This window comes from Opisthocomus hoazin, chromosome 2 (genome assembly GCF_030867145.1).
Source record: "Opisthocomus hoazin isolate bOpiHoa1 chromosome 2, bOpiHoa1.hap1, whole genome shotgun sequence".
NCBI lineage: Eukaryota > Metazoa > Chordata > Aves > Opisthocomiformes > Opisthocomidae > Opisthocomus > Opisthocomus hoazin.
The window spans coordinates 428,103-453,475 of NC_134415.1; the positions used below are offsets into that span (position 1 = coordinate 428,103).

General features: G+C 39.6%; 1 protein-coding gene across 1 annotated transcript in view; it reads right to left on the minus strand.

Moving 5' to 3' along the window:
* Positions 1 to 25,373, minus strand: part of PRKN (parkin RBR E3 ubiquitin protein ligase) — a 729,755-nt gene that overhangs the window by 348,328 nt on the left and 356,054 nt on the right. The window contains exon 6 of the mRNA XM_075411660.1: positions 1,786 to 1,901. Within this exon, the coding sequence (XP_075267775.1) occupies positions 1,786 to 1,901 (116 nt within the window). The remainder of the gene's footprint in view (positions 1 to 1,785; positions 1,902 to 25,373) is intronic.

A 25,373-nucleotide genomic window follows, 5' to 3' on the forward strand; every position in this document is an offset into this window, starting at 1 on the left:
GGAATGAGAAAGGGAAGCTACATCTATAGCTCTAGGAAGTATGAGAAGTCAAATTTTGGCTACACAAATGTACTAGTGCACTTATAACCCTTGAAACTGCAAGACGACTGCTGGAGTATTCTCCTGCTCACCCTTGGGATAACCGATTTCACTGCCTCCTGATGAACAATTAATTCCATGGCCTACAAGACACAGTGGGTCAGAAGAGCATTCCCCTTTTTGGTCACACTGAAGTGGATACAACTACTCTGTAGGCTGGTTTTATAATATCTGCGATCTAATCGTCTTCTCATGCCACAGGCTTCAGAGATCTTGCTACGATCAAATAAAATCTGTCAGCCATTCAGAAAATCAGAAAACTGAACTTTCATTATCTAAAAAGCATCTCTACTCTCCATAACAGAAGACAAATCTATTTATGATCAACTGAATCTGCTACGGAAAATAAAAGAGAAGACTGATAGACTTATTATGTATATGAGTAACTTCAAAGAACCTGTTGTCCCTATCACGGATAGATAACGAGAAATTACTAGTGCCTTGTCAGAGGCTTAGGCACCCAAATCCTGCCCTGTTTCTTAGGGTACTCCATCAGAACTCCTACAAACTTTTACAAATAAAATACTTTAAGATCACCTCATAGCATCTCAGAAGTGGTCCTGTAAGCTAGAAAGAATCTGAAGAGCATGTGGCCAACAGGAAGACACGTCTTCCTTCCCTGTTCAGTGTATAAATCCAATAGGCCTATTCACAAATTAGTATTCCCAGATTGTGTGCTGAGCTAAAAGTGTAGTGCAACTTAGATCTGCCACAGTTATTTGATGCCTTAATTTAAATTAATGAGAACTGATATGCTTTAGTGATATATCAATAAACAGTCCCACTAAACTTTACTAGTAAAGCTTAGGAAGCCAACAGTTAGTCCTGGAACAGTTCCACTAAGCAAATTCAGAAAATAAAGTCTCACCCGCTTTTTTCCCCTTTGGGATTTTGCCACAGAACAGAAGAAAAAATTTCCAGTTTCTTTCCAGGAATCCTGCTTTTCTTCCCCCAAAAGATATCTCCTAACGGTTTCATTCACACTTCCTGCTATTTTATAAGATTTTTCTAAATTCTTTCTTCTATTGCAAAATGCAGACCAATCAGTGGCAACACTTAGTGTACAACATCATGTTATTAGGTTTGAGGTTCCACCTCAAAACATCTCTCATCAGTAGATAAATGTGTTTCAGGTAATTATTCACAACAATGGTAGCTGTCTTTCCCAGGCAATTGGTTTTTAATCTACGCATTTGCAAGCAATGGTATTCCTGAATGTATGTGCCCAAATACCACACGGTAAGATGAATTGCAGTACTTCAAACTGCAATAAACAAGAACATGAGAATGGATGCACCATAAGAAGTTTTACTTTGATATATAAAAAAACACCAAAAAGCTCCTTTCCACAGGAACAGTTTGTCACCGTCAAAGTCACGCCTTCATTCACCGGCTTTTAAATACGGACTAGCAGCAGAGTGCCACACAGTTATGTCACTGTCCTGAGCACCTGAGGTTGTAGTTACAACTTAGGGAGTCAGATTTCCACCTGCAACTCAATAAAGGTAGAAAAATCCTACCAGCAAACAAAACAACACACCTGAAAGTGTGGCCCATTTTCCACCCTGACACCAGGGAACAAAAGTCTTTATAAAGGAAAATCAGCAGAAGAATGAAGGTCTTTGCAAGTGTAAGTACTCTGCAGCACCGAGACAGCGCGTCTCTGATGCTCCTCGCGGTACTTACCTGGTATCTGTGCATGTTATACAGGTGATGCAGCGACTGTTTGTTGTAACGAGGTTCAAAGCCACAGATGTCTCACTGTCAGTGGTTGGGTGTGCGCCACATTTAAAGTAAAACTCCTGAAATATTAAAGGAGAGATACACAGAAGATTACATACCTGCCACTCCTGCCCTCCCTTTATCTTAGGCTAACTGACATTTGAGACAGCAGACAAATCACCACCGCCAGCAGAACAGGAGAACAATCATTAGGACAGCTTTGTAAGGAATCCCTTGCAAAAATACCAGCCCAGGTGCGTATTCTGTTCAGTGATTTCCCTAGTGAAGAAGATACCTCCTTGTGTAATAACTTGATATTGGTGTGATACATTCCGTGATTTTCTGAATTCATAGGAAAAAAATTTCATCTTGACTTCATCTAATTATAGTCATCAAAGGCAGAATACTAAGCTTTGTCACTATGCATTAATATTTCCACCTTTTTTTGTTACAGATGTTACCATTTTCTGAACTCTAGAATACAGAATTTTAGCTCTAAATTAGTAAAGTGTGGTCTTCCTTTTGTGATGTTAGAAATCCACATGATACAACTTTACCACCACATTGAAGGGAAGCTCTAGCTCTCTTGGGACACATACTGCATTTGCAATTATATCATATATTGTGTTTGAATTAAGTTGCTTTAGTCCACACTGGTCTATACAGCCTGTTAGACTGCTTTCATTAACATAATACTTTTTGCACAACTGTGTGCCTTGTTCTCTTTTCCACTGCAGCCCAGGGAAAGCCAATCATGCTGCGCTTTGATAAGGTGTTGTTGTAAGAGATTGTTTTAAATGTGCAAACCGCTCTATGCATATGTAAATAAAAGCAGTTCGAAGACATGTCCTTCGCAACAGGAGCCACAGATGACAGGTTGCAGTTCCTTTGTTCCTATGAGATCTCTTTTCCAGTATCCAACTGTGGAGATTTGTAATGAAAGCAGTAGACTGGTGTAAGTGAAGTGTGAACTGGAAGGCAAGGGTACAAAAGCATCAGAAGAGATGATGAGAAGGCATAAAAGAATGACTAGTGCTGATGGCATGAAGATATTAAGACCACAGATGATTCCCAAAACACCCAGACTAGGAGCAGGGAAATCCTAAAAAAGAGAAAAAAAGGAAAAAAAAAGTATAAACTACAGCAAGAGAAAAAGACAGAGACAGTGAACAAATCAGCAGCATTTCCTACTGACTCACAGAGGTGGGACAAGATGATAGGGAAAAAAAAAAGTTATCAACTTCTTTAGGCTGCAAAAGCCACATCCAAAACCCAGCATCAAGACCAACCCGAAAGCCATGAAAAAGACTTGCTAGGTGGCATTTCCCAGTGTCGCCCTAAGGTCCTGGACACCTGTTTTAGTGCTTGTTAGCGTATGAAGGCAAGAGAATGAGTGCGGCTGAACAACATCAGTTCTAATACAAAATCACCTTCCCCTCTACGCAGCCTTGCACTGAGATTTACTACAATACTGCACCAAAATCAGTCCAGAAAAAGCTCGCTCTTTCTCACTGCCTTGAGCCTTGCAGCAGGGAGTTCTTCGTCTGTGAAACAGCTGTTAATTAGTCTTTTTTCTCAGTGGTGATCATTTAGATATATTGTTTATTTCTACAGCACACAAATACAGTACTATGTAGTAATGCCTCTAAGGTGTAATCTGGTAACTGAGATACGAGAAGTATTAATACAGCCTTCCTCCTAGGTTAGTCAATCCTGCTTCTCAGAGAGGCACTGATGTGCAATAGATTCAACACAAATAAAACATTCCAACTCCACTATAAGTTAAAGACTCCTTGTACGAAGCGTGTGTTAGTAGCAGTTTAAGGGAACTAAGGGGTAAGAGAATCGTTTAAAGGCAAGCCTATTTATAAACTAAAGTAATTGTGCTTGTGTAGTAGTGGTGGCTGCCCCCTCCCTGGCAGGGTTCAAGGCCAGGTTGGATGGAGCTCAGACACCTGGGCTGGTGGAAGATGTCCCTGCTGATGGCAGGGGGGGTTGGAACCAGATGATCTTTAAGGTCCCTTCCAACCCAAACCATTCTATGATTCTATGGTTCTCAAAACTTCTGAAATAGTCACCTGCACATGTTTACATAGAGGTAAATTTTTAATAATGAAATCACATTTCTGTACTGTTTCACATCACCAGGAAGTAGTCCCAAGAAAGAAAACATGCTTAAAGTAACCCTTAGACAAACCTTCAGACTTTCCATGTTTTTTTCTCTTGTTCAAGACTCAGTTACACACACAGCTTTTAAATATCAGCTCAACTTGAAGCATTTCAAGCAGTTGAGAATGAGTCAATGGAACTACACATTCATCTGGAGTACATGAAAACCTTACATAATCTGTAACATTAATTTCTTTTCAACCTTTAAAAATATATCTGTTAGTCTTTGTATTATTTGCTAATGGGTTCTGGGGCTTGGGTTTTCTTTGCCTTTTAATTTGATTTTACTTTTGTTCGAATTAAATGGTAAGAAGGATTTATTTCAATGCAGAAGTCTTGAAAATATCTCCTTGCTTCAGTACATCTTCTGAATACATTTAAGAGAATATTGACAACTCCTATTCCAGAACAGATAAACTATGGGCCAGGAAACACACAAAAGAAAAATCATTTTTGATAAAATTACTTACCCGCTAACTTTCTTTGGGTCACAAGCAAAAAGAAAGAGTACTAAAGGAAGTAAGTGCTAAAGCAGTTGAAACAGCTTTAGACTTTTTTTTTTTCCCCTAAAGAGTGTCTGCTTGGTGATTCTAATTGCTTTTGATAATACCTCACAAAGGCTATAAGTTTCTTGTCATGAAAGCTGTTTAATGAAGATCGAAGGGAAATGAAGCAATGCATTTCTTATTTCATACTCTAAGATGTATGCAATACTGACTACATGTGAGCCGGGGGGAACAAAGCAAGAAAGAAGAAAAAAAAAAAAAAAGGGAAAAAAAAGAATCAAGAGTCTTGTGCTACATTCCCAAAATACTTTCTCTGTAGCATTAGGAAAATTACTTCTCTATACTTCTGTTTATCAGTCTAAAAAGTGATTTAAGAAAATTCCTCTACAAGTTATATTTATGACGTGCTTTGGTGTTGCTGAATGGAGAACATTACGGAATGTGAAAGTACTATTTGAAATGACAAAAGAAAATATTGCCACTCTCCAAAACTATTCATTGAAAGACTCCCTGCTTGAGTAAACTGAAATTAAATAGCAAATATTAATATTAAATGCAAATAGAACAGAGGGCTCATAAAAATGATAGAAAAAAATCCCCCAAGATTATCTGTCAAGTATTCATTCAGAAGACACATTCAAGATTAAAGAATAAAAAAGTCATTTACAACAAACATGTTGAGACTAGCAGTAAAGTAAAACTAACCCATTTATAAAATGTTCACCCTTGCAAAAACAAAAGGTATCAATGCACACAATGTACAATTCTATAAAACCTACACAACAGTCTACATCTGTAGGCTTGAGACTTCAGTGCTGTGATGAGAACTCAGAAATACAGGCAGAAACCGGAATCTGAAAAACTCAGTTTACTGAGTGTCTGACAGTTCTGGCACAGTTTGGACTCCATTTCCAGATCTGTGGTTTGTGGTTTTTTTTTTTTTTAATCAGAGGAATACAAATTCCAATTGCTTGAAGGATTTTAAAAGTCACAAACTCAATTAGGTTTCCAGTCACAAACAAAAACTTACGTGGCCTGGTTTTACATATTGTGTAAATAAACAATCTGCAAGTATTTGTTATATCTGCTAGATTTCCCAGAGACTTAACATACTTCTCATGATGCAAGCACAACCTTTTTATGCCAGAGCATAAATGTATGAAGTTATGAAGAAATATAACCCATCAGCACAAGTTGCTTCTCAACCAGCAATGCAATTATTAACTGTAACTCAAATTTTTGCAATATAATTGGGTTTAGAGTCAAATGCCACTTAAATAAAACAAAAGCATTCCTACAGCTCCCTGAATCTCAGACAAGCTAAAGTCCATCTGGAACTGTTATTGCAACACTTGTAGCTGAGAAATTATCCTTAGGCTCCGCTCCTGTCATGGTCACTACTTTCTTTTAAAGGTGATCTCCATTCAAGAATACTTTTTTCCTACTTGAGGTTCCAATAAAAATCAAACCTTCCCTCCGTGGATTTCCTGCCATCCATAACCTCGATTCTTGACCGTGACCTCAAAAACGTAAACACTCTTCCAAAGAACAGTTGACTTCCCTGAGCTGGGAAATGCCACTGTCCCTTGGGCATGGCTAGCTGGATCACCTCCTAGGCAAACAACCAGCAAACACAGCTCTCGTGGACTACCCGAGTGACTGTGGACAAACAAACTGTTAACTCCTTTTGAGGGAAAGGATTTGTGCCTAGTATTAGACCAGCATCCAAGCTACAGCACATTATCTGCTTCAGAACCATCGAATCATAGAATCATTAAGGGTGGAAAAGACCTCTAAAATCATCCAGTCCAACCATCCACCCAACACCCCCACGCCTGCTAAACCATGTCCCAGAGTGCCACATCCACACGGTTTTTGAACCCCTGCAAGGATGGGGACTCCACCACTGCCCTGGGCAGCCTGGTCCAATGCCTGACCACTCCTTCAGTAAAGAAATTTCTCCTAATATCCAATCTAAACCTCCCCTGATGCAAGTTGAGGCCATTTCCTCTTGTCCTAAGTACTGACTCAGTGTTAAAGAAATATATAAATAGATCACTACATAAAGTAGAATAATGCAATCAATTCATTGTTAATTATCTGTTAAGTAGGACAATAATCAAGGTTATTAAGCAACAGTGGATTTTAAGGTCCTTAGCACAGATTTCAGGAATACGAGGATGCAAAGATTAAAGATGTTGGCCACTTTAACCACTCACATACCAGTATTAACATGAATCTTTCAACAGCATAATCACTATAATCAGACAACACTGCTTTGCCATAAAAAAATGTCTTCAAGTAATTTTTCTCTTCAAAAGAGAAGGTCCTGTGAAAAAACTCAGCACCTGATCTTGGACCTACATATTCAGAATGGAATCAGAATAATCAGCAAGAATGAAAATACAAGAATGCCACCAAAACCAGCGTATTCTATATACGTTTCTAAACAAATTTCCCCAGCCCTTACACTTTCAAATCCACAGAATCTGTGCTGGAGAGTGTGCAGTACAAGGACAGCACGGCAGTTCATGGATGTTGACATGGACAGTTCATGGACGTGGACATTGAAAGAAATGCCTTCATGTGAGGCAAGCAGAAAAACTGATATCCCAGGAGAGGTCAAATATTCTGTAGTAGGTGTGGTTAATATTGCTGATAGTTAAAAGCTAACCTCAAAGATAAGCTGAAATATCTTTCAATGTGAAAAATGACAATAAAGTGCTGACATAATAAATTTCGAAGTCTGGAAGAAGTATATGTTTATTTAATTTGGCATGAGACAAAAGCAGCACAAGAATGTAGAAGAAATACGAGCATCTCTCTAATATCTGCTTTCTGACTGAACCCCATTGCCCTGCTCAAAATGCCTCTGGCTAAGAAGAAGAAAGATCTGTTATTCACAACAAAAGCTCTTTAGGATGAGTGTCCTTTGCCAGCCCTTCACTGAGGCTGTCAGAGTACGGTTGGTCTCAGCGAATACATCAACTTTGACCTGTCTGAAGGATGGCGGCAGAAGTTAACTTTTGAAATTGTTACATTTTTGAGACAAGCACCAGTTTGGGGCAGAAATGTTACTCTCCTGCATTTTTCCAAACTTCACTTTCTGTTCAGCAGTAACAGTTGCAATCTAAAGTGTCCAAGTGACTAAAAGACACATTGTATTTCAGAGAAAGAAGTGGCAACGCATCTTTACACTATCTCCTTTTTATTCTTTGTCAACTTTAAGTAAGTTCGTGAAGAACATAAAAAACTTACAGTTCCATTTCTTTCTCTCAGAGTCAAACAATTCACCATATCTTTTATTCAGCTGAGGAGATAAAAACGATTTGTTGTACAGCAAATATTTGAACAGATAGCTTATGATATGGCAAGTATTTTGAGTGCAGCAGGATTACAGGATGGGAAATGTAGGTGCTATTAATAATTTTTTTACAAGACCTAGCATTTCAGTCCTGATGGAGTCACTTCAAGCCACGTTTTAGGCTGCCATGGTTTAACCCAGCAGCCACACTACGCACTAGACAGCCGCTCGCTCACCCTTCCCCTTCCCCCTCAGTGGGATGCGGAGGACAAACAGGCAAAAGGTAAAACTCCTGAGTTGAGATAAAGGCAGTTTAAAAGGACAAAAAAGGAAATAATTCTACCAATAATAATAATGAATATGCAAAACAAGCTATACACAACACAGCTTTTCTCACCACCTGACAACTGATTGCACAGCCAGTCCCTGAGCAGCAATTGTGCACCTGCTCATTAGGTGAACATGGTAAACTGGAAAAAAGTCCTTGATTTCTTAGCAACAACTATCTACCTCAGTGTACCATCAACATTCTCCTCATACTAAATCCAAAATGCAGCAGCAACTGGGAGGAAAATTAACTTTATCTCAGCCAAAATCAGGACAAGGCATATAAAAATGCATCTAAAAACTCATCATAAATTTTCTTTTTAAGACATTTTCAAGGGCTACAAAATAGCACAGCCTCTACTCTCATCATACCCAGACCCCACTTGTTCTGGTTTCGGCTGCCGCCGGCAACAAAAGCACCATGCGGCCGCCCCTCCCCCCGCCAGCGTGCGGAGGAGAATGGAAAGAAAGAGGCAGAAACCGGTGGGTCGGGATAAGGGCAGTTTAACAGAGCAGCAAACAGAGGGAACAGGAACAACAACGGTACAGATAAGGAGAAAATAGGACACAAACTCGCACAACAGACCCTGTCTCCTGGACAGGACCGGTGCCGCGCGCTCCCAAGCCGCAAGTCAGTTCCCATCATGCCCCCCCCCCCCCCCCCCCCCCACCGGAACCCAGCGTGACGGCACATGGCATGGAGCACCGGGCTCTGTTTGGCCAGGTGGGGTCAGCCCCCACCCCCCGGCTGTGCCCCTTCCTGGAGCCCGGTGAAAATTAACCCTGTCCTGGCCAAACCCAGGACACCACTTCTATCCACATTCTTAAAACAATCTTTTGGTTATGTGTTTACTCCTCTTACCAAGGGACAACACTTCTATCTTCCATTTTTCCAGAATTCACTGGAAGAACAGGAGGTATTATTCAAGAATCAATAATAGGACAGCTATAGCTACCACTCAGTTTTACTCAGCAGTCTAATGTGATATAACCAAGATTATTAATGATTGAGAAGATCTTACTATCCATTTCTGAGGGAGCCATCACTTATATGTGATTTTCAGCGACTTATACCAACAAGGTTGTTTTTGTACAATGGTGCATACAACTTGCGTATCTATTGCCTGCACTACAAATAAAACAGTTATTACTTTTCAGTTAATAATTTGTACCAAAATTTAAAGACATAAGATAGATATAATTAAGATTCAAATAACTGGCATGATGGGTTATTAACTATATGAGGTTATAATGACATCTGGCCTCTGGAGATAACGTGCAACTATAGTTTTGCAGGACTTCTGTGTGCAAGCAAAGCAACAAGAAACACAGTACCTATCATGTATTATTCGTTCCTCGTCTACCAGACACGACACAGTGGAAACAAAGAACACAAATGCCTTGGGAATCCCTTAGCTGCTGCTGCCCAGACAACGCCATTTCAACCACCCAGTGAAGTACTCTCTGTGAAAGCGACTGGTCTCGTTTTTAACAGCAGTATTTCTCATTTGCTCTGCTCGTCGAAAGGCAGCCACACACCGTATTTGCTTTGTTTCGCTGCAAGTGGGTCGCTCAGGCTCAGACAATCCTGTCACTACTTCTGCTGTCATTCCTCCGAGTAGCAACATTTCCATGACACAAAGGGAGAACGAACAGGACTTCGGCATGGTCCAGCTCTTCAATCACCCGTGTTCTCACAGTACAGACAAAGAAACCAAGGCTGCGGGGCATCGTATCTCCTCATAAAATGGATCTCTGCCTGGAACGTTACCTCAGGTGGGCTCCAAGGCCCTATAGACATTTAGCCTATCACCAGAAATGCATAGCTAATGTGTCACAGGCACTGTAATGTCCATGGTATGTAAAGATACAGTAAGATGGCTGTAAGAAAACAACTGTTCAATGATCACGGCTACGCTTTCATATAAAATAAAGTGAAAGGTTTCCTTGCCCTCTCCTTCCCCTCTCTGCTCTGAACTTTTTTCATCCACATTTCATTTCAAAATACAATCTCTGATCAACACTAACATCTGGGCTGAACAAAGACTGCAGTTGTCAGAAGACTGCTACCCAGCCCAGCCGCTGGAGCCCAACACAAATTGTTCTGCTGAATTTGTTCACCACCTTTCAGCATGTGTGAAAGTGTATTTTGGAAAAGTTCCTTTGAATTGAGCCACAGAGGAAGTCTCAGTTCAAGAGCAGCTAGTTATAATGTATTATAATCATCATATCTTGAACATTAGTGCTGATTTCTAGGCCTTAAACTTTCCCATCAGCCTCCTTTAAAGTAAAATCCAACGGTTTGAATTTGTTATCAAGTGTTTCCTGTAGAGGATCAATCCTTCACTTTGAGCTTAATTTCCTCTGGCAATCAGATTTGAATTTTAATGTGAATGTAAGCCACAAAAAGGGCACAAGGACGGAAGAAACTTGAATACTGTATGATACCAGATTCTCAGGCTGTGCAGCTTCTTGCACAAACAGTTGTTTCCAGTTACAGGTTAGAGTGATTTGTTTCTTTTCCAGACATGCTAACAAGCACATGGCATAAAGTCAGTGATCAAGAATTCAAAAAGACTATAGAATAAACCTAAAATGTGTAAGAAACAAGACTCCCATGCTCGAGCTGTAAATATTGCACAGGTGACAGTATGTTGCAAGGTGTCCCGAAGAATATTATCTTGAGCTTCGGAGAAAAGCCTGCAGAGTTAACAAATCACAAATATCTAAGTAAACTACATCACTTCTTTAACTAGCTGTTACTTTTCCTGAGCGTTCCATACAACATGACCAATTCCATGGTCTAGACTGTAAATATTGCTGCTTTACTTCAATATATGCAATAAATTCCCATCCATCTGAACTGAAACATTTAAACTTTGTCCACCTCTTGATATAAATGAACCGGTCAGGTTCAAAGCTTAGGGAAAAAGCTATATTTAGCCCAACAGCCATCTTAAATTACTGTTATTTTGGTTTTAGATTTTCAGCCTTCAGCTCATATCACCAATGTCCAAGAGCCTCACGTCCATCCATTAACCATACTGATGATCTACCAGTCTAACACAGCTGAAAGGCAGTACTAACACACCTTTCGGTCAGCACGAAGGCTGCCTCAGGGAGAGCATCAGTACTTGTGTGAGGATGCTGCGCAGCCAGAATTAGACTGCGATACTACAGGAGTGGCTTTTTGCCTCATCTCTGTCTCAGCTTTGAAAAATTAGGTGGTTTGTTCTGTTATCTTCCCAATGTCTGCCACAGTCTTAACTGACTATTGAATTACTGGGTTTTAAGCTCCCAATACTCTCCCTTCTACAAAGGTGCTAAAGAGCAGGTCTTGTGTCCCACTTACACAGAGGTAACGTGTAACCCACACAGAGCAAGACACATTAAACCCAAAGGTCTGGGGAAATTCTGCAAAATTTTTTTCAGTAAGTATTTTTGAGATTTGTCCAGCTGCCAGAGTTGATGGGGTTGCGAGTGAATTTAGATGCGTTTGTTTAGTTTTTTTCCTCTTCCCTGAATCTCTGGATTAAATCTTTCACTTCTACATGGACTGAGCAGTCAGATGGAATATTTGTGCTGCATCACACAAATTGAAGATTTCTTAAAACAAAAAGCAACTAAACATTCTGTGTGATGCCCAGAACATACGATAAATAGAAAAGGAGGAATGATGTTAAAATATAGTAACGCGAAAAGACAGAAGCAAATAGTTGATTGACATTGCCATCATCCAAGAAGTGAAGTATATGTACATGTTTAGTTAATTTTATTGGTTTCAGCTAAGTATAATCTATACATAATGCCTTACACAAGGAATATTATAATTGTTCCTTCCACTTCCGTGAAATCAAATAAAGATGTTTCATTAGTGAGATAAGTATTTTAGATAATGTGTTAAAAAACAAGATTTGTACTATAATGTCTAGTAGACACCTCATAATCCTGTCACGATTTTCCCTATATAATTGCATGATTTGTTACTTCAAGTTCACAAAATAAAAATAAATAACCAGTGTCTTACACAAGACACACATTAAAAAACCACGGATATAGCATTGTTATGGAATCGAATATACCACTTCCTAATAAAATGGCATTATAGGCTAACATCTTGCAAAAACTTTCCCCGTTGTTTATTACACATTATTAGATGCTCTTGAAAATTACAGAGGGCTGCAGTAAATGAAGGAGGCAGAGGGGAGACAAAAAACAAAACCAAAAAAACCACACAAAAAAACTTTTCTCTTTGGCTAATCTTGTACTGCAAAACTCACTAAAATCTTAGCAGTAAACTGAATTTGTTCTTTGGCATTTAGTTTAACGCTCTCTGTTGTCTTTTTTAAAAATATATTTTCAATATATAATGTAATACAGATGAGCAAGATGCAATATATATGCAAGATGACCTAGAAAACATAAGTCACAGTGGGAAATCCATTAACCCCTCTATAATCTTGTAAGGAAAAAAAGAAATCTACATTTGCATTGCACTCATCTACAGTTTCTAGCATAAGAAATCTGAAAAATTCAGCAAATAAGTTAAACAAGCATTTAACACAACAAACCTTTTTCATGTGCACACCAGTACAGAAGAATCACAGAATCACAGAATAGTAGGGGTTGGAAGGGACCTCTGTGGGTCACCCAGCCCAACCCCCTGCCCAAGCAGGGTCACCCAGAGCAGGCTGCACAGCACCGCATCCAGGCGGGGCTGGAATATCTCCAGAGAAGGAGACTCCACAGCCTCCCTGGGCAGCCTGTTCCAGGGCTCCGTCACCCTCAGAGGGAAGAAGTTCTTCCTCATGTTCAGACAGAACTTCCTGTGCCTCAGTTTGTGCCTGTTGCCCCTTGTCCTGTCACTGGGCACCACTGAAAAGAGCCAATGTTTATCCACAGTTGACAGCACACTATCCGATTTGAAAAGGTATTTTCTATTATTAAAAACAGAAAGACGTGGACTTTTTTCCTTTGAGACAACTTCATACATAGACATATTATCTAGTGTAGACGGCTATTTGCATAGCTTTAATATAATGCTGACGGTGTCTTGACAGACTGTTTTTACTAAAGTGACTTCATCTGGTTTTCCCAGCAAACCTTTACCTGTCTACTCTGCCTTCATTGTAAAACACAATCAGCAACTAAAAGAAATGGTTTTTCCTGACTTAAATAATTGTATCCAGGTAGAACAAGGCTAAGCCCACACTAGCAAACAGCTTATTGTTAAAGAATATCCAAGAGCCTTTCCGGGTAACTGAACACTCATCCGTACAGCTGCAGTGTCAGCAAGGTCCCTGCCACGCTTTAGATGGTGCCAGCTAGCATCTCTCACTAGCAGAGCTCCAAGCGGGCACACCCAGCTGCAGTTCTTGGTACATGATTTACATCCCTGCTTTGGGGACTGAAAAAACTTACTAGCTTCAGGTAAGCTATGCCATGCCATTTGGCCTTCAGGCACGAAGAATTTTACCAGCAATAGCTGACCTCGTGGTCCCCCTCTGAACAGTAAGTGGGGCACGGTTTGCGCCTCTCTCTACTTGTGGAAACCCATCTTCTTCCCAAGCAGTACTACTTCCCGTCCCAACCTCCTCCGGTCTTCTGACCAGGCAGGCAACTGTGGGCAGGACTCTTTTACCCTTCTCCATTGCAAAACATTTCCTATTCCCTGATTTTACTAAGTAGTTTTCTACTTGTAGATATAGCTGTAAATTCATACATAATCAAAAGAAATTGCATAAATAGAAATTCATGCCCTCACTCGAATCAAAAAGTAATTCTGTTTAAAAATGTGACTAAAAGGAGATCTACATTCTCCATCTGACATTTCAAAAACTATTATTCTTGTTACAGTATCTATCTTACAAAGCAACTACAATTGCCAAAGTTTTAAATTGCAAATTACCTCTGAAATGTATTTCAGAAAAAAAAATTAAAATGTATTTATTGCTAAACTATTTAACTTCAACTTTATGTAAGGAAAACCAATTGCTTAAGAGACACAAATGCATGACCAAAATCATTGCCTTGTAATGAGCTACCAGAAAAAGAACAGAAAAACAGAAAGACAGACGTTACCATGGACATTAAATAAAAACAATTGTCCAGATGCATTGTCTTCTTCACAACTTTTCAAACACACCACGCTGAGTCTCCAGTCCTGTAAATACATGGGTGCTCGTGCATTTACAGCACTGGGGACCAACTCACTAACTGACACTGTCCAGACCACCAGCACCACTCTAACAAAATAACCTCTAGAAATCAAACTGCCCATAACTTGCAGGTCACAGAGTCACAGAATGGTTTGGGTTGGAAGGGACCTTTAGAGGCCATCTAGCCAAAGCCCCCTGCAGCGAGCAGGGACATCTTCAACCAGCCCAGGGTGTTCAGAGCCCTGTCCAACCTGGCCTGGAATGTTTCCAGGGGTAGGGCATCGACCACCTCGCTGGGCAACCTGGGCCAGGGTTTCACCACCCTCAGAGTGAAGAATTTCTTCCTTATAACCAGTGTAAATATGCCCTCTTTAGGTTTAAAAACATTATCCCTTGTCCTATTGCTCCAGCCCCTTGTCAAAGGGCCCTCTCCAGCTCTCTCACAGGCTGCTCTAAGGTCTCCCCGCAGCCTGCTCTTCCCCAGGCTGAGCAGCCCCAGCTCTCCCAGCAGAGGGGTTCCAGCCCTCGCATCATTGCTGGGACCTCCTCTGGCCCTGCTCCTACAGCTCCAGGTCTGTCCTCCGCTGGGGGCTCCAGAGCTGGACGCAGGGCTCCCGGGGGGGTACAACAGCACCCCCAAGTCCTTCTCGGCAGGGCTGCTCTCCATGCCTGCATCCCCAGCCCGTCCAGGTGCAGACCCCTGCACTCGGTATGTGGCAACAGAGCCAAACGCAGAGGTACCCATCTATTTGGCTCAAGTTCCCTGCTAGGATGCACAGATTGTTAACTGAGCCAGCGTGATGAAATTGGCCTCACAAATGTTGTGTTCACACAAACATAACAAGTCTACTGTAGCATTTGCTATGACAAATCTTTTTTATGACCCTAAACTCTCCCATAGATGGCACAAGCAATTAAACAGCTAGAGGCTGCCAAACCCTGCCAGGCACTTATCACCGCCTTCGCAGCTTCCTGGAAGACCTTGCAAAAGTACATTGCATAAAACAATCCCTTCAAGGTAATTAGAAGTTAAAATAATGAGAAATACATTTGTCTGTAAAACATACACACTCAATTTAAAGGTTCAGGCCTGTAATATGATAAAACTGAATGCTTTCAATTTCAGACAGAAATTACAGATGGGTATCAGATGTGGCTTTGCTTTTCCCCCATTACATGTTTACAGTGTGAACTTCTGATTTAACTACTATCACACCATGACCCACTCTCGAGGAAACAAAAGTCATGGCTTCTGCAACACTACTTACCATAGCAAAGGAGCCCAGCCTTTAATATGACAAGTGACCTTTCTAGTCGCTTTTTGCAGATCCATAGCTGGACCTTCCTGAGCAACACCTTGGAAAACACACATTTTTATACAGAAAGTAGAAAAGCTGACTTCAGCTCTCTCCTGAACACACAGAGCTCCTAACTCAGCTCCTAGGAGAGCAGGCATGCAACTACATTCCTACACACACAAATACGTAGTCCATGTGCTACATATTTTATCCAGCCTGTCATAAAAAATGCTTAATTAGTGTGGAAGGCAGGGACTAGACCCCAGGACAGTACAGCCTAGGGACAATACTTAATTACTTTAAAGATTACCACCTGCAACACCCCCGCCTCGCCCCCCCGGCCTACCTTCTCCAAAGCAGATCCCCTACGTACTGCTCCACAGAAGCCACAGCTACTTGTCAGTCACAAGGCCCGCAGTGGCCGTGCCCTTCTGCAGTAACACAGCAGGTAACGCTCCCTTTCCTCCACAGACTAGATGAGACAGCAGCAACCATTTCAATTCTACGAAAAGACAGTCCTTGCTGGAAATGCATTCCAGAGAAGCGCACACGCCCTCTCACCCACCTTGGTTCAGGTGCCCACACTGACTTCCATCGAGAAGTAGGGCCAGGAAAAAGATGTAGGCTCAGCCTCTACCTAGCTGAAGGCCGGCAGACCAGCAATACCGCAAGTTTGCCACTGTGCGATTCGCTTGCTCTTGAGGAAGGTAAGCAGGGAGAACAGCAGTTCATGGACAGGAAGATATCCCAGATACAACACAGTAACGTTTTCATGAAATCCAAAGACAGTTCCAACTGTGTCACTCTTGTACAGCTTGTTACCTGAATCAGGCTCTAACTCAAATTCCTGAGAGACGCCTTGAAACTCCCTGGTCCAAACCTGGACAGGCAGCAAGTCCATCCTAATGTTGCCATGAACAATCTGACCTGCTCTACAAGAATGAAAAATACATAGAAAATGAACACAGAACACCACTTCATGCAAGAATGAGCTTCTCCCTCCCCCAGTAAAATCTTTTTGCTACAGTATACCATCTCCTAGGTGACCCGCGCTGTTTATTCTGAGACTCTCCCAATCACAGGAGCTTTCTAAATAACAGAATGAGAAACAGGCCCTCAGGAAGCACATTCCAAGACACTAGTCAAATGTATTCAAAAAGAACCTAACACCTGACACACGACATTTTACACTCTTCACAATAAAAACTAAAATATGTAGTAACAGGGTAAATAGTGTCAGTTTAAAAGTAGTAGCATTATACTAACGCATGTGGATTATTTGTTTTTAAGTGGTTCTAACATTCTAATTTTCACCACTTTGCGGGTGGGGGGTGTTTGTTTTGGTTTGGGGGGGCAGTAATATGGACCCAATGCTTTCCAGTATGGTTGTTCTCTTGTTCAAATATTTTCCATATTTATATCTATATATTTTCAAAAAATGGCTATTACAGTTACTTAAAAAGCTAAATATTTTAAATTAAAGTTTAAATAAACTGAGCTAGAAAACCAGCTGAAAGAGATTCTCGCAGAATTCCAGCTATACAAATGCTCCAACAAAAACTGTGAATTGCAAGAATTAATTTATAGCAGCAATTCCTTATTGACCAGTTAGTGATCCTCCAAGCAATGCACTACTGCCTACCAGGGTTTAACATAAAACTTCCAGAAATCAATCTATTCATGTGTGCCACCTCTAACACACGTAAAAGTCATAGCACCTTTAACCTAACTCCATAGTGAGTTTTGTTATTTTCCCGCTTTATAACCTAAGATTCATGTGGGGCTGATGTTTTTGTTTGAAAAGAGTGAGATATGCACAATTACAGCTTCTCCGAACCGCACTGTAACAGTGGCACTCAGTGAGAAGCTGTTTCTTAGTAGTCACCACACAGGCACCAGAAGCACACGGCTTTTCTTTAAAGCAGACTACAAAACCCACTGATGCAACTTGAATACTCCTGTGACAGTTCTGATGTTGCAACGGCGGGGTAGAAGTGAGACAGCTTTGTGCACCAGCTTTGTGTGCAGCTTTGTGCTTTTCGCTAGAACGCACTCTCCTCATCTGGCAGCAGTTTAAGCATGTGTAGCTCTCAAGAACAAGTCAGAACCACAAGCACTTTTTGCCCACGCACATTGAAGTATCACAGTGGGAACACTTAAACGTTTGATTTCAGAATGCCCCAAACATTTAGCAAAGTCCCAAAGAGCTGCTATGACATACTGCACAAGGGATCAGCAGATGTACGACTCGGAGACACGAGGTTCCATAAAGATGTGAAGAGAACAGTTGCAATGCGTAATGTCAGTAACAGACTAGGGCTAACATGCTCTTAAGTTGAGGTTTTTTAACCACGTTTCCAACCATCCACTGCACTGAAACAAGGGAAATAGTTAAATTCCAAGCACCCTCCCAGCAAACAATATACTGAGTACTTCTGATAACAGTGTAAGGGCTTTACTAAGCCGTTTCAATCTATTTATACAGTTGATTAATATGCATTCAAATTAATGTCCCATTCAGGCAGGTGCTTGAAGTATAGAGCAGTGTTAACATCAGTAGACTATCTGTATACTTAAAGTTGGGTGTGTACTTTAAGTACCTCCCCGAGTCGGGCCGTTAAGGCATAAAACAGAATCAGAAAGATATCTGTTATAACTTAAACTTTCTAGACCCAAGACAACAGAAGTTTTGCTTATACCTGACTTCTCTGAGCTAGAAATACTTGTTGTATACTGAAGATAACCATGTTTGCATGGCCCTGTGTAGCTATACCACGAGAATCTGGGCATTTCTGACCGCAGCTATTCAAGCACTACCCTCTGCACTAGCACGAGCCGTGAGAGTCAGAGCCCATTCTTTGTAGCACTATTTCCAACATGAATTACCTTGCAGCCTCGGGTGAGAGTGGCTCACAGGTGATGTCACTGACTAAATGATCTCAAACCACCACATCCTATAAACAGTGCATGCTTATTTTAAATTGAGTTCCAGTTTGTAAAAGTGAGCTTATTTCATAAGCTGCATGCACAGAAGCAGAAGACACAAATTAGAGTTTATGAACTGATCCCAAATCAGTTACAGGCACGATCGCTTAGAAACAGATAGACCAAAAATAGAGTAGACAATTTTTAATCAAAACCTAATGCGTTCACATTTTAGAATCTCAGACTAGAACACTAAGCATGGACACTATAGCCAGGAAACAGATTTCATGCCAAGGTAAATTTTATAGCAGCTTTTAGATCTAAGAGAATATATCCCCCATTGTGCATCAGCCTGCAAAATGATGCAGTTATTAAACACTCAATAACAGTACTCGCCAGACGTGAATGGAGAAATTCTGCTCTTCCATATAAATACTGCCTGACATTTGAGAGACTCCTATATAACCACACTGTACCCTAACAAAATCACCTTCAACTGTTCTGATTGCTGACAGATGATTGCAAGAACACATTGCATGCTTGAGTAGAAATCCAAGGTTTCAATCATCAGTAACGAATCTGCAACAGCTGCAGACAGCAGCACATTGTTTATATCATGTGCAGTGAGCAACAAAAGATTCCATGAAAGTGTTACTGAAATTCACTCTATGAATTACAAAAAGCTATCCCTGAACACATTAGACATATTGCCACAGCGCATGCAAGAATATGTATAAAATAAGCTGTATTAAAAAAGAAAAGTGGGTCTGATTCGTGAAACAAGTGACAAAGTAAGCACAATGTTACAGTTTGGAGTGTATTCTACTGTATATTCTTGAGTTTTCTTCTCTGCTTTTAATATACTAGCATTTCTTTCATAGGCTTCAATCACTGCTTCCCAATTTGTTTAGGTCACTGAATGCCTGTAAGTTTTCCAAAACTCTAATAGATCGAATGCACAAAGGGTACAGTCCCCTCCAAATAATACACAGAAATGACTCATGGAGCAACATACAGCACAAATACAGTAACTCTAACACTGGTGTCACTACTAGGCTCGGGACTATATTAAGGTAATAACACATGCCAGTGGGAGTCGCACACCTCTTTTCCACTTTCCTCTTTGGCATAAGAATATGATATACTGAATTTGGAGTCTACTTTCCTTTAGTATTCATGCTAGGTGTGATTAAGACTCCAGAAATACATACATATGTGCACAAATACAGAGTGTAAACTTAAAAAATGGAGCCTTTATACAGATTGCGACAAATATATTGGTCATATTTATCCTTTATATCTCAGTCTTATATCTGACTTCTCTAAGGAATCTGTTCTGGTAACATCTAGTTATTTCAGGAAAGGCCACACTAGCCATAGGCAGTCCATCCAGCCCAATATCTTGTCACTAGTAGGATGATAAGAGTAGATGCCTAGAATGTGTGTTAAAAAAACCAAACAAAAAGAAAAAAAATCAAAACAAACCAAAACCCACCACACTGGACAAACCTAAAGAGGTGTTTCGCGAGAGTGTGTTCCCAAGCTCCAGCCATTTGAGGATCAGAGACTTCCTAAAACAGAAAGGGTATCTTCCCGTCTTATTGTTCTCAGTGGATTTTTCTTCCATTAGTTTGTCAGTTTTTGAACCCATTGTAATTTCCATAATATATCATGCTAAAGAGTTCTGCAGTTTAATTATGCACCGTGCAAAGAGAAGTCTCCTCAAGGTTGTTTTGAACAACACAATAACTGAAAAAGAATACCGTATCAGGCCAAAACAGGGATGTTAGAACCATACAATAAGTCTTCATGACAGCCAACACAGCATGGGTACAAAGTGAGTTCGTTGCTGCAGTGCATCATCAACTTGTTTTTCAGACATTTCCAAAAGTAAAATATCTTAAAATATTACAGGTGCATTTATGTTCAGATTTGTTTTGGAATACTATCTCGTTATCAGCACAGTCAATGGGATTAGAGGGGCTGTGAGTGATCTCGAATTTGGCCAGATGAACACAAGCTGTGCTCTGCTCACTTTCCATTGGACCCTTGATGCCAACAGTCTCAAAGAGGATATAAAAATGATCATTTATAAAACAAACTGCTTTTGCAACGAATCCAGGGGCATCATAACATTTGAAGAAAAGGTGCTGACTTGTTAATCTAAGGTATCAGTCTTGCCAAAATGCTCACTGGTTCCTGTTACAAGGCAAATCTTTAACTCACCTGAAACCACCTCTCATCAAATGATGAGGCATCTACACTATTTGCAGAATTTCCCAAGAACTCTGTCACTGAAGGAGATGTGAAGCTGTGTCCAGAACAACTGCTTATTTTCAAAAGGCAGTTCTGAAGGACTAGCAAAATGAAGTGGCAGCGCACAATCATGCAAAGTAATTGTTCATGCAAGACAGAATAAAACACTGAAAAAAATTTCTCTGAAAGCATCCCTAGCGCTCATGTTTTTAGATAATGTCTTCTGGAACCGAACCACAGATGCAAAAAATAATGAGGAACAAAGGACTTTCTTTAAAATTTTTTTTTTTTCCTTTCTGTGCAGTGTTAACAACTGAAGAACAACATCAAAGAGCAGAGGATTTGTTTGAACAAAGCACTATAATCTTCAGTATATTTTGTTTGATCTTTACAAAATTGTGACATATCCCTACATGTGAATAGAAACAGTGGTAGCAATACACACAAGATGAGCCAAACCTCCCAAGACCCCTCAACAAAGAGTAGAAATTAATTCATTCCTCTGGGTTTGCCAGAACATCTACGTAATTCCAGCTCACAAAAACTATTGGAAACTCTTTACTCTGCTGGTGAGCTGAGGAAACTGAAGAACAGATGCAAAGACCTCACTTAATCTCAGCTTTAGGATTTTTATGCTGCCAAAAATAAGGCAGTGGTTAAAAAAAGCTTCTTAAAGAAACAGTCAAAAGAAAAAAATCATTTAATATATAACCAGCTGTTCTAAATCATACTTGTTATGTTTGCTGGTGGTGGGTTTTGACGCAGATGCCTTTTGTGGCCCATAAAAACTGTCCAATATACTGTGGAAATATTGTATTTCTACACTGGAAAAGAGTGAATAAGTACTAACTTTCGAAATTTTTGTTTTAAATGAGGATAGGTCTTAATTTTAAAAGTTTTAACTTTTCTTTGCAAGGCAAAAAATTCAGCATTTTTGCCTTTGTATAGAATTATTTCTATAATTGAGTTTTTTACCCATCATTGATTCTTCTGACCTAAAAAGTGGAATAACATAATTTCTTTATAAAAGTTGATCTACTCCAGAATGAGGTTACTTTGAGAATATCTGTAAGACAAAACAAAAAAAATCTAATTATACTTTCCTATAGAGGTAACTGAGAAGAAATGTAGAGTTGAAATGATCTGTAACGCAAAGAACTCCAAAACATATTAAAGATCTTTCAATGTTAAGGAAAGCCAACTGCCTTGATTCTTTCTTAACTAATCAAGTGTTTGAAGCAAGCATTTTTAATCTGTAGTTGCTATTAAGGACATTAATTTAAAGGCCTAGCAAAAATGATCTTAATATAATCACAGTGCCTTTGCAGGCTATTCCAAAGTCCTACAAGTGCTGTTTTCAGTGCTGCTCACCCCCTCTGCTTCTCCTTAGAAAATGTACTGGTGGCAAAACAAAAACACTCACATTTAGAGATTATTTAAAATAGAGCGCTTTACAGGAACAGAACTACATCATGCTACAGAGTAGGGCAGCTTTTTATGAGGTGATCTAGGTAATTATAGGCATGTAAGCCTGACACCAGCCCTGGACAGAATAAATAGCTAACATGATACTTGATTCATAAAAGAAAGATATGTAATTAATGTCAATCAACAAGGATTTCTGGTAACTAGACCTTGTCAAACCAACCTGACATTTTTATGAGATTACAAATTTAGTGGAACAACCTAATAGCAACGTTGCAGCTCACCCAGATTTGTGTGTGGCTTTTTATATGGCATTAACATTTTGATTAAGAAACTAGAACACTATGAGATCAGTGTTAAATGGATTTAACTGATACGTTTCAAAATGTAATTTCCCACAGCAAATCATCAAATGTCTGTTTTTCAGGGTGGTCTTGCAGTGATCATCTCCTAGCCCTATACTATGCAAAATGTTTGTTAACAATCTGGAAGAAAGCATAAAGGAATTACTCAAATTTTTCAGAAGGCACAAAATCTGGAGGAGTGGAAAATAATGAAAAGTAATAGTCACTGACAAAGCCATATGAACAGCTCACTCCGCTGAGATCAAATGCATAATATGCATTTTAGAACAGCCAGAAGTGAAGTCACACCTTCAGGACTAAGGGCCATTCACGCAGGAGGAAGAACTCTCTCCAGCAAGGCAGCAATTTGAAATGAATGAGGTTTTTGGTGGATGATCAGTTGAGTAGGAACCCTCACAATGGCATTATGGTTAAATTATCTAATAAAACTGCTGGATATCAACATTAGTAAGCAGACTATATCATCGCTGTAGTTGGCATTGATGGCATCACTGATATAACTGTGCCTGGTTCTGATGTGTGAAATTTATGAAGAAAGTTGAACATCGATAAGAATGCAACAGATAAGTGAGCAAATGATTAAGGACTGGACAAAAGAGGTTTTACTACCTACCTCTCATAACATTCAAGCAAAGGATAAAGTATAGCTGAACTTTAATCTATGGAAATCAACACGAAGAAACACAGGGCTCTTGATAATAAAGGACAGTAGATAGAAACTGAAGCTAGACAAGCTGAAGCTGGACAGAAAAACTCTACTAGAAATAGAGCGCATTTTAAACAGGCAAGGTAATTAATTAACTGCATAAATCAAGGGTTGTTTTCTTTGTTTGTTTGTTTAATTCACCAGTGGCTTTTTTAAGTCAAGGACGTATGTTTTCCTGAATCATATGTCCTCACTCAAAAATCTATTACTTCAGGAAAGGATCACAACTTGTGTTACACAGGAGGTTATGTAAAACTATCAGAATGTTCCTTCTGCTTTTATACCTATGGATCACTTATTTCCCACCCATGCAAGTCAAATAAATAGGTCAAAGTTTCTGTGGTGCAAAGTATTCCCTTAGTCTGCTTTTCAGGCTTCACATTTCGTATCTCAGCAGTTCTGAATTCCCATACCATTCCATAGGACCAGAGAGGATCCTGAAATGCTAGCACACATACTAGAATGCCCTAACAAATTATGCTTTGGGATGCATGTTCATCATGGAAATTAAGGGGAAAAAAATAAAACTGAAACAACACAAACTGAATATACGTAAAGAAGGTAAAACAAGTGCTAACGTGTCTATGGAGATTTTTGGAGGATCAAAGCCGATGCATGCTAAAAACTGCTTGTATAATCCACTTAACTTACAAGCCTGTACACAATTGTGGGGTTTTTCGTATTGTTACAGATGTGACAGCAGAATGATCTGTATGCTATTGTGGTTGATAAGAAGGTTTGGAAACATCTTAAAGATGACATCTAACACAACCATGAGATTAGTCTTAATATAATGTTCATTGTTTCAGTCATGCATGTGGATTCGTATGTTTTCTTAGAAATATTACAGCCAAGTAACTGATTTGATTAATTTATGATAAAATTAATCATTAAGTCAGTATTATGTTTACTCCGTAGTTATTCTAGTAGTTGTAAGAAAAGCAGGTACATTAACTGTAGCTATAAACTTAAAAGTTGGATTGACTTTGGCCATTGCTCTGCTTAACTAACTACGCTTTTAAAGACACTCCTTACAATTTAGAAGCTTCTTATGTTATGCAAGAGAAACTTGACTGGGGATGCCCAAATTGATTCTCAGCTTCAACGTGGAAGCCTAAATCAAGCCAAAGCATTAGATGTGTTAAATAAGAAGAATTAACTTAGTGATTAAAATGGAGCCATTTTAATCTTTAATTTGGTGAATGGATAGGTTTCTGAAGGGAAGAGAGTTTAAATCAGAAAATTCTTTGAAATTGTTTGCCTATCTGTCATCTCTGGCCCCTTCTTAGATCACAAAATAGGAAAGATAAGAGTAAAACTACAATGCTGGGTCTGGTTTGCTTGTTACTTCACTTGCGTTTATGCTTTATTCCTTTTACTCACACTAGATTTATTTGCCACGTTACTTGGCATAAAAGAAACAGTTCCTTATTAGTAAAAGCAATGGCCGTGGAGTCTCTGGAAAAAGAAGAATACTCTGAAACTTGTCTTATATGAAATTTGAATAATTCTCTTCTCAAGTCTGGATAAAGCAGCTGTCATAATCTTAATTCACAGATATTAGGTTGTGTTACAAGAATTCATATCTGGTATTTAAATTAGCACACCTGTTTCATACTCAGTGCGAAATTATTTTTTTTTTTAAAGCATGTGGTATCTGGACTAATCTGTAATGCATGAGGCAAACAAACATGGACAGCAATGAAATAAAAAAGACATAGTCAAGAGGTCTCTTGGGACTAAGAAACATGTCAGAATTATAGAAATTCCTCTTAGCAATATTATGACGTTGAAAATATTCTAATGGCTCCAAGGACAGACAGACAAGGTTCCTTTCACAAATAACCAACCACATCACTGTACATAAAGAACAATGAATAAGTAATATAGCAATGTATCAGAGCCTTCCTATAATAAGATGATAGATCTTTACTATATTCACCTTTTGATAACAACATTAAATTTACTACTTTACTTTTGATACTCTCACTGCTACAGAATTTATTTCTGTTCTCAACTGAATCACAGAATCATAGAATGGTTTGGGTTGGAAGGGACTGTCAAGATCATCCATCTCCAAACCCCCCTGCCATGGGCAGGGACACCTTCCACT